The sequence below is a fragment of the Entamoeba nuttalli genome, assembly GCF_000257125.1.
Source record: "Entamoeba nuttalli P19 unplaced genomic scaffold asmbl_8728, whole genome shotgun sequence".
Lineage (NCBI taxonomy): Eukaryota > Evosea > Mastigamoebida > Endamoebidae > Entamoeba > Entamoeba nuttalli.
Window position 1 is genome coordinate 1 of NW_008579267.1, and position 9,756 is coordinate 9,756.

A 9,756-nucleotide genomic window follows, 5' to 3' on the forward strand; every position below is an offset into this window, starting at 1 on the left:
TCATAAAATAAGAATTAAAGAAATATATGTTATTTAAATTTAAAATAAACATCAAAGAAGAATAAAAAGAAGAAATAAACAGAAATAAGTATGAAAAGATAACAATAATAAAAAGAAATAAAAGAAAATAAAATGTTTTATGAATAAAACAAGAAGAAAATCTATTTAATAATTAAAGAATTTATTCATTTCAATGATGTATTGTGTGATTAATATCATTCAATGAATATATTCCATTTCTATTAACATTTCTTTATTTATTTTTTCTTCATATCCTCCTTTTTCCTTTTCACTTCTTATTCTTTTTATTCTTCTTTTGTATATCATTTCTTGTTATTCATTTATATTTATTATTTTTATAATCTTTATTATCACAATATTTACTCTTATTTTTTATTTCATTTTTTATTTCATCTATCTCTTTCATTCTTTTTTTTCATTGTATTTCTTTTACCATTTTTATTTTCATTTTATATCATTAATGACAATAATTCTTCTCTATCTCCTTGAATGCTTATATCTTGTTTGTTTTTCTTTATAATAATCACAGATATTAATCCAATAATAACGTTAAATATAATTTGATATATTCATTGTATTAAAAGAGGATTTATAACAATATTTAATAATAATAGTTTTATTTACAATCTCATTTTATCTTTAATAAATTCTCATAGTTGATATTATTCAAGTGATGGATAATAAAGAAATAAAATGATTAAAATACAAATAAAAAGTTAAGACAATATTAATGTTATTTACTATGGTTGATGGCAATTTTATAAAACTCTTCATAGAGATTTGAGTCGATCTGGTTATATTCACTCACTAATCTCCATATTGTATTTGAACATAAAATGTTTTGTGTTGAAAATATTTTAAGGATAGTTGCTATTCTTTTGTTTACTGGGTGTGTTTGAATTATACAATTACTATTGATTCTTAGCCATAAGAATTCAATAAGTAAAATGGTAAATTCATTTTTTCTTGTTATAATAGCATTTAAATTGATAAGTATTTCTTGATCAGTTAACAATTCTTTTTTCCATCCATCAACAGCATCACCACATAATAATGGAAAATCATAGGCATAACACAGTGTTGAGTATAAATGAAAAATATGTTTTTGGTCATTTTGAGGAGCTAATAGAAATAAAGGATTAAAAATATCAATAGAAAGAGGAAGTTGTAAGGAGTGTTTCTGGACTAAAAGAGTTATTGAGTCTTTATGACAAATTTGAGTTGGAGAAGTGAATAACTGAACCAAGTCCATAGATGATTGAATAAAATGTGTTGAATTTGGTTCAAAGATAATACAATGTAGGAGTAATTGATAAATAAAAGACTCATCAAAATGATGTTCTTTAAATTTTTTAATAAAAGATTTAAATCCATTTGTTTTTAATTCATAATTTAATAATGCAAAGATTGAAGAAATTTTGGCAATAGGATATTGATATCCAATACCCTGTGCAAAAGAAATAGAAGTTTGATATTCATAGGGAAGAATTGGATTGTCTCTCAATGGATATATTTCATTTTCAAAATTAAAATCCATTTGTGGAATAAATTGATGATAAGATGATAGTCTAATAAATGATATTTGAATACATTCTGGAAGAATAGACTGAATAACATTATTTACGATCTTTCTTTTATCCAATTCAATTAATAAAAGTCCAATGAGAATATCATAAAATTGATTGTTTCTATAAAGAAGTGTTAAATGTTCTTTGAGATAAAATGAGATAATTTCTATTAATTTAAGAAGAAGTTCATTTGAAATTTGATCAATAATCTTCCAAGAGATTTCTACAACTATTTTAATGTATTGATGAAGTACTAAAAAAGATATATTTGGAGAGTCAAATATTATATTATTAGATAACATTTCATTTAATTTAATAATGAATTCAATATATAAAAAAAGAAGACTATCATCAATAAAATTAATAATATCTTTTACTAATTGAATATTTGAGTAAAAAGAAGATTGACATTTTCTTACAATTAATTTATGTTGATATTGAAATGATTGAACAGTTTGTTGAAATTGAAGTTGTTGAATTAAAGTTTTAAGTATTAATTTACATTGCAAATATGATGTTGGAGGTAAATAAAATGGAGCATTAAATAAATGTAGAAGTTTTATTGGTAATAGATTTTGTTCAATTAAAGTAAAACATGTTGTTTGAAATTGTGAATTAATAAATAAAAGTTCTATAACTAATGAATAATATTTCATAAAAGGAAGATGTTCTTGCTTTTTTAATAATTCTTCATAGTATGAACAAAATTGAATAATTTCTTTTTCTTTTAAACATTCATGAATTGTATTAAGTACTTTAGTAAATTGTAAAAATTTTAATAATGTTCTAAACACAGAAGTTAATACTTCTTTTTTATCTTCATAGTGAATAAATAAATTAATACAATAATTATAAATTTCTAAGACTAATAATCTTATTCTATCTTTAATATTATTTTGTCTTTGAATTAATTGAATATTACTATTATGATCTTTACATCCTAAATAACCTTCAAGTGCATTACCACACCAACAAATATTAATCTCTTCAACACTTTCAATTTCATGACTTTCATGGTCTGACAAATTAAAACAACCATTACAAAGAGTTTTGTTACATGTTTTACAAATTTTTCCTTTACAAAGAGTTTTAAGACAAATTTCTTGTTTTTGACTCTGACAAATCTTTTCAAAGTCTTCAAACGAAGTAACTTCACATTCAGTTAAAATAAATATTTCTAAGTTTCTTTCATTATAATCTTTATTACTCTCTAAAACCTTCTTCATTTTTACTATTAAATTAAATTATTATTTTCTATTTTTTTTCAAGTTCTTAGTCTCAAAAATAATAACATTGACTAACAAGAATAATATAATTAAAATTACTTTAAACTCATTATTTAATTATCTTCTCTTATCATTTGTTGACTCTTTTTAAATTGAAGTTCTTGAATTTTTGCTTCAATTTTCTCATTTAATGAAATTTCATCTTCAAACTTTTTAACAAGTTCATAAAATTCTGTTTCTTTTCTACTTATTTCTTGTAATTTTATTGAAATATTTTGTGAATTTTCTTCACTTTGTTGTAATAATTTTTGTTCTTTTATTATCATCCCTTCTAAAGAATTATTTGCTTTAATGATTGATTCAAGTAAAGACTGAAGTGTTTTATTATTTTTAACTCCATCCATTCCTTTAGTAATATTTTCTAAATTGTTTAATTCACTTTTGTATAATTCTTTTACTTCTGTCATGTAATTATACATTTCATAATAATAACGAGTATCTACTAAAGTAACTGATGTTTGTATTGATAAATAAATAAGTTGTTTTTGATATTGTTGTAATTCAAATTTACCAGGAATAGCATCAATTTCTTTTTCAATACGTTTTAAATTTCTTTTACGTTCTCCAAGAGCATGTTCTAACAATTCTATTTTAGCCATTTCTTTTTGGTGTTGTGTTTCAATTTTTTCAATTGCAGCTAGTTTGTCTTTATCTTCAATTGATGATTTGATAGTATTAATTGTTTCTATATAATAATCATGTTTTACTTTACAATCTTCTTTAAATTTTCTAATTTCCTCTTTAACTTCTTCAACTTCATTTGCTTTAATAACAATTTCTTGTTCTTCTTTTGCTTCTTCTTTCTCAGTATTTTGTATTTCATTGATTTGTTCTTCTATTTCTTCCTTTTCTGCTTCTAATGCTTCAACAGTACTTCTCATTCCTTTAAAAAATTTTTCAGCTTTATCTTTCTTTTCTTTTAATGTTTCTAATTCTTTTCTTTTTTGATTTACTTCTTCTTCAAGTTGTTTCGTTTCATCTTCATCAGCAATTGAATTTGTTTTCTGATCATTACTACTTTCTTCCATACGATAAACAACTACAAGTTCTTCAGGTTTATAAAACTTTTTATAAACAAATTCTGCATAATTTCTGAGAGTATCTCCCATGATTGTTCTTGCCTCTTCTACTTTTGTCATTAACCATTCCACAACAGGAAGTAATACTCCAAAATCAAGACCAGTAATTTGATGTGGTTGTAATAATCTTGGACATTTCATTTCTTTTAATGCACTACATACTCCTTCAGCTACTTGAAGCTTCAATCCCATAGTTGCATATTCAGAGTATGCAAGCCATAAATCTATTTCTAATGGATAACATGTAGCAGAAATTCCCCATGCTAATCCTCCAAGTATTTTGTCAAATGGAAGCAAATTAGTTAAACGAACTCGATAATACCCTGAACTTAATAATAAATCAGATATTTTTTTAAAAAGTCTTTCATTGTCAGAGTCAAAATTTGTCATTTTCATTAAAGAATATCCTTCCATCGTGTGTTTAATTTAAACAATTAAATTTAAGTTCTTTTAATTTCTTTTATAATTTTTTTTCAAAGAATCAAATGATTTAAAAAAAATTTTAAAGATTTTTTAAATTGAGAGAATTAATTAATAATGTCATTGATTTCAGGAATTGAAGGATATTTCTTCACAATCCATTGTGCCATGAAAGAACTATATAATAAATATTATGAAAAACAATAAATAAAAGAAAAAAAAAGCAAACGCAGATGCTGATTGGAGTTGTTCTTTTGAAGGGATTTGATTTAAAGAGAATGTTTTAGTATAAAAACTATTTGCACGAAGATTGCCTAGTGCTTGTAATTTCTAAGAAGATGAATAATGTAATATAACAAATATTAAAATAGAATAAACAAACAAGTAAATCATTAATTGGATATTCATACACTTGTTTAAATGTTAAAAGAGGAACACCCCCTTTCTTTAATTGTTTATGAGATAATTTCATATGAGATCGTGAACATGGACCACAAACAAAAACTCCATAATCCAAATCTACATAAGACACTTCTCTAAATAAACAATCTGCACAAATTCTATTTCCTGGAATTATTAAGAGATTAAGAACAAAATTAAATCCTTCAGTCATTTTAATGTCATCAGGAATAAATGGTAATGGTTCTTTAAGTGGCATTATTGGAAGAGCTTGTTCTTTAGAAACTGCAGTTGCTATATTAAATTTTGCAAATGCATTTCTTAAAGCAATTAACCATAATGATTTACTTTCATCATCTTTTACACTAAATGTATTAACTTCATATCTAAATGAAATTTCAAATGAAGAAGGACGTGCAGAAACTATGGGTGATTTAATAATAAAATTACTTACATCAATCATTTTTATAGGAGTTATTCCATTAAATATATCTACAGTATTTTTATATATATAAAGAATTGACCCAATTAACATTAAATAACATGGTTCCCATATTCCTGTTTGAAGATCTCTATACGTTGCTTCTCCTTCAAAATCAGGTTTAGCTAATAATTGTTTATTTTTTTCAATAACTTCTTGTAGATTTAATGTATTAGAACTTATTCCATTTTGTTTAATTAATTCAGCACTTCTAGCAACTAATGGTGAATATTTTAAAACTAAGCAATCATTAATTGCATTCATATATTTAGATTTATCTTCCATAGACTCACAAGCAATTAAATATGTTAATTCTTTAGTAATTAAGAAAAATCTATTGGTGTTAAAATCAATTAATGAAGTACTAAATAATTCTAATACATCTCTACATTTAAATTTACCTGAATTTAATAAAGTGTCAACAGGATTATCTTCAATTATTTTAGATGGTTTAGTTGCAGGAATAAATAATACAATATCAGAGAATAATAACATTAAATGTTGTTTTTCTGGAAATAAATCTTGTAAATTAAATTTGGTAGGATGTCCTTGAAGACGAACAAAACCACCCATAATAAATCTTCTGTATTTATCTCCTGCAAGATCTATTTTTTTTAATGTAATCTTTGATGCTAAAAATTGTACTCTTTGAATATTTTCATTATTTCTTCTTGTTTCATTTAAATGTTTATTAATATCAGAAACAACTTTTAATGCACGAGTTAATTCTTGTCGTTCTTTATGATGATTTGGCATATTTTTTATTAATTGTTTAATAAATAATTCATATCTAGGAATACGTTGAACAGGAAGAATTAAATAACTAGCGATAGTTTGATTTTTAACTTCTGGTTGAAGACTAAGTTCTTTAAGTTTATTTCCATAATTTTTATTTTTAATAGATTTTTGATAAATGTCATCAGATATTTGAGACTGATGATTTACATAAGTTGTATATGATTTAAGAAACATTGTAAATTGAAGAAATTGTTTAGCAAATCCATCTCCATAAATATTTTTATCTTTTCTAAATTGTAATAATGAATTTAATAATGTTTGATTATATTTAATTATCATTTCAAGGTCTTTAATTGTATTTTTTAATAATTCATCTTTATTAAAGTCTAATAATTTTTGTAAGTAAAAATCTTTTAAAATGATCAAGTTATTGACATAAGTTTCTTCACTTGTTGTTATTTCATTTATAGTATATTTTCTAGTTTTCATTCCTTGGACTTCTTGTGTTCTTCTAACAAAATGACCACGAATTAAACATTGTAATTTGATTACTAATTTTTCAGCAAAAATATTATCTTGTAATTGTTCTAAATGTTCAAACTTTTTATCTTCTTTTTCTATATCATCAAGATATTTTTGTTCAGTAAGAATTTGACGTGCACAAGTAGTAACAAATTCTTTTAATCCTTTTGGTGTAAGTTTTAATTCTTCCATAACATTTTCATCATCTTTAACACCTGTAACAATAAAATATTTCCCTTTAACTTCAAATACTTTTTCATTAATTCTTTTAACATCTCCTTTAGTAATTCCAACATTAGTCCCTGGTTTTCCATCAATTTCAACTTCTTCTATATCAGTTGAAGTAAATTTTCTTGCTTCTCTAATTTTTCTTATTTCTTCTTTTCTACGACGATATGATTTTAAAGGAACAGGAGGTAGGGCATTAGTTGATAAGTCATGAAAACTTGTTATTTTAGTGTTATGTTGAAGGAAATTTCTTCTTTCATGAATTGGAGTTGAGTTATTACTTTGAGTCGAAGTAATATTTCCAGTAGATGTTGTCATTTGAGGTCTTTTAGCAACAGAGATTCTAACACCATTAGTTACATCTCTACTTGTTTCTATATTTTTGATAGTAAAATTAACGTTATGATTCATTTTAACATTTTGACTACGAATGAGTTCTTTTTTAACAAATGTTTGTCTTGTTATTGTTTGTGATCGTTTTCTGTCAGCTTCTGATGATGTTTTTAATACTTCTATAAAACCTAATGTAACTTTTTCATCTCCATCTGCAATATTACTAACTTCAACTCCATGTAATGTACCAAACTTACGTTCAGCAAGTCTTAAAGCTGCATTAATATTAATAAGTTTTTGTTCTTTTGTTATTGGATGAGGTTCAATATTTCTAGAATGAAGATGTGTTAATTTTTCAACTAATCGTAATAATATAACTCCATCAGTAAGGTCATCTAATGAATTAATAATTAAAACACCTTTACTTTCTGCTAATTGTTCATTTACCCAATCAATATAAAGTTGTGTATGATCCTCCATAATTGAATTTTAGAGTTTTTGTATTTTTATAAATTTTACTTTTCTAAAGGAAAAAAAGTTTTAAAAAATTTTGAGATATTTTACTTATTCAATTTCATTTTTTATTTTTGTTATAGAAGAAAAATAAATTTTAATGTTATTTAAATAATTCAATGAGAAATAATAAAAAATTAATAATAACTATTCATTTGATACCTAGAAATATTCTAATTTACATTTCATCGTCAAAAAAATCAAAAATATATCCTTCATTTTCTTTAGAATCTCCTGGTATTATTTCACAAAGATAATGATTTGTTAAAATAGTTTCTCTAGGTAAAATATGTTTATTATAATACTCTTCAAATTGGCTCATAAATAAATCATTATGAGTTTCATCACTTGGGTCATCTTCTGCAACAAGATGAATATTACTCATTAAAATAATTGTTAATGAATGGTGATCTGGATAATAATTAAATTGATTTTTAAATTGAATAGATTTTTTGTCTTCTTCAACAAGTCGTTTTAATAAACCAATTTCAAGTAATGTAGATTTTAAAGGTTCAACTGATTGATTAATAATAAAACTAATAATATCAAATGCTATTTGTCTGAATATAGTACAGTTATGATTAAAATTAAAAAATATATCAAGTAATATATTCATTAATTTATATTTAATAATAAGATTATATATATATGAATAATTAGATAATGTTAATGAAAGTAATAAATGTACTAATTGAATTCTAACTTGTGTAATTGGTCCATTTTCATATTTAAAATGATAAGAAATTTGTTCAAAATATTTACATATTTCTTGATACACCATTGGTAATTCATTATAAGGGTTTATACATAGGTCTCCTGAATAAACACAACAAGCTAAAATATTTTGAATAATACAAAGTCCTTTTTCAAAAACATATAAAGACCTCTAATAATAAATAAATATTAAAATAATTAAAAGAAATAGAATTGTTAAACAAACGGTATTAAAAATTATTGAGTAAAAAGAAGATAAATTTTCATTAGAATTTAAATAATTATTAAAAATAAAGGAAGATTCTTTAAGTAATGTAATTTCTTCAATAAGAGATGTAATGCTTTCAATTTTATCATTATCCCCATTACTTTCTGATACAACAAATAACTTTAATAAATCACTAACAAATCCATTTTGACACAACCAGTATGCACCTGTAGCTTTACCTAATTCATCGTTAGATGAATATTTCATTATACTAAGAATAAATTGAGACACTTCATAATTATTAATTTTATTCATAAGAACATTAATAACATTAGGAGTTTGTGACATAATTTCAAATACATTTGATGTTGGTAAATTCATTAATACCGATAATACACGACTAATACAACTTATTGTTATTTCATCTTCAGATTGTGAAATTTCTTTAAAGAGAGAATTAATTAAATGAGGGAAATAAAAAATATTTTCTGAAATTGTCATAATTTCAGAACAAACTATTTGTGTAGCTGGAGATTGAAACCTTTCATCACCTGTTCCACGAATATAATCAAACAATTGATCTAATACATGTTCTCCAGATATACTATTTCATTTAGTACTTTTTTTATTATGTTTTTTATCATTTTATTATTAACAAACAATTTTTGAAGTCTTTTATTAATTCTTAACTCAGTTAAGATATCTGGTAATTCTAATAATTTCTCTAATGAACAGTTAGGAGACCTTAATACAAAATTAACTGGAGAAGGTACTTGCTCAAGATATGGGCTTTGGCTCATTTTCATGTCTGACTGAATTTCTAGTGAAACGAAAACAAAAGTCAAATCAAAACGAAATTTTATATAAACCAAAAATATAACACCTCCTTTTTCATTCTTGTACTTTCTTTTGAACCTATTATCTTTTTTTTTAATTTCCTTATTCAAAATTCTCTATTTTTCTTCATTTATTACATTTCTATGGTAGTTAAATACTTTGTTTTCCTTTAAAATCGGAACATAATGGTTTTTGCCTTTTGAAGAAACCTCAACACCACCGATTTAGAATAAAAAACTCGAAATTCTTTTTATTCTTTTTGTCGTGTAAATCCTTCTTATCAGTCCTTTTGGCCCTTCTTTTACCTTCTTTTATTTTGAATTTTCTTTGATTTTTTGAACTTTTCAACTAAATTTATCTTGTAAATCAAAAAAAAAATAAAAAAAAATAAAAAGTAATTAATTAAGTA

The 9,756-nt window shown here is 23.5% G+C and overlaps 5 protein-coding genes across 5 annotated transcripts; all 5 read right to left on the reverse strand.

The window, feature by feature from the left end:
- Positions 1-754: 754 nt before the first annotated feature.
- Positions 755-2,815, reverse strand: ENU1_188430 (hypothetical protein; the record flags this gene model as incomplete). Its single annotated transcript, XM_008861725.1, has 1 exon — positions 755-2,815. One exon carries the CDS (start codon positions 2,813-2,815, stop codon positions 755-757), a length of 2,061 nt encoding a protein of 686 aa, XP_008859947.1.
- Positions 2,816-2,928: 113 nt separating this feature from the next.
- ENU1_188440 (hypothetical protein) lies at positions 2,929-4,368 on the reverse strand (the record flags this gene model as incomplete). The annotated part of the gene is made up of 1 exon (XM_008861726.1): positions 2,929-4,368. The coding sequence occupies one exon, from the start codon at positions 4,366-4,368 to the stop codon at positions 2,929-2,931; it is 1,440 nt and encodes a 479-aa protein (XP_008859948.1).
- A 113-nt stretch (positions 4,369-4,481) lies between these two features.
- On the reverse strand, positions 4,482-7,555 carry ENU1_188450 (protein with RhoGEF and ArfGAP domains, putative; the record flags this gene model as incomplete). Its single annotated transcript, XM_008861727.1, has 3 exons — positions 4,482-4,551; positions 4,604-4,704; positions 4,757-7,555. 3 exons carry the CDS (start codon positions 7,553-7,555, stop codon positions 4,482-4,484), a joined length of 2,970 nt encoding a protein of 989 aa, XP_008859949.1.
- Positions 7,556-7,766: 211 nt separating this feature from the next.
- Positions 7,767-8,369, reverse strand: ENU1_188460 (hypothetical protein; the record flags this gene model as incomplete). Its single annotated transcript, XM_008861728.1, has 1 exon — positions 7,767-8,369. The coding sequence occupies one exon, from the start codon at positions 8,367-8,369 to the stop codon at positions 7,767-7,769; it is 603 nt and encodes a 200-aa protein (XP_008859950.1).
- Positions 8,370-8,474: 105 nt separating this feature from the next.
- Positions 8,475-9,011, reverse strand: ENU1_188470 (hypothetical protein; the record flags this gene model as incomplete). Its single annotated transcript, XM_008861729.1, has 1 exon — positions 8,475-9,011. The coding sequence occupies one exon, from the start codon at positions 9,009-9,011 to the stop codon at positions 8,475-8,477; it is 537 nt and encodes a 178-aa protein (XP_008859951.1).
- Between the last annotated feature and the right edge of the window lie 745 nt (positions 9,012-9,756).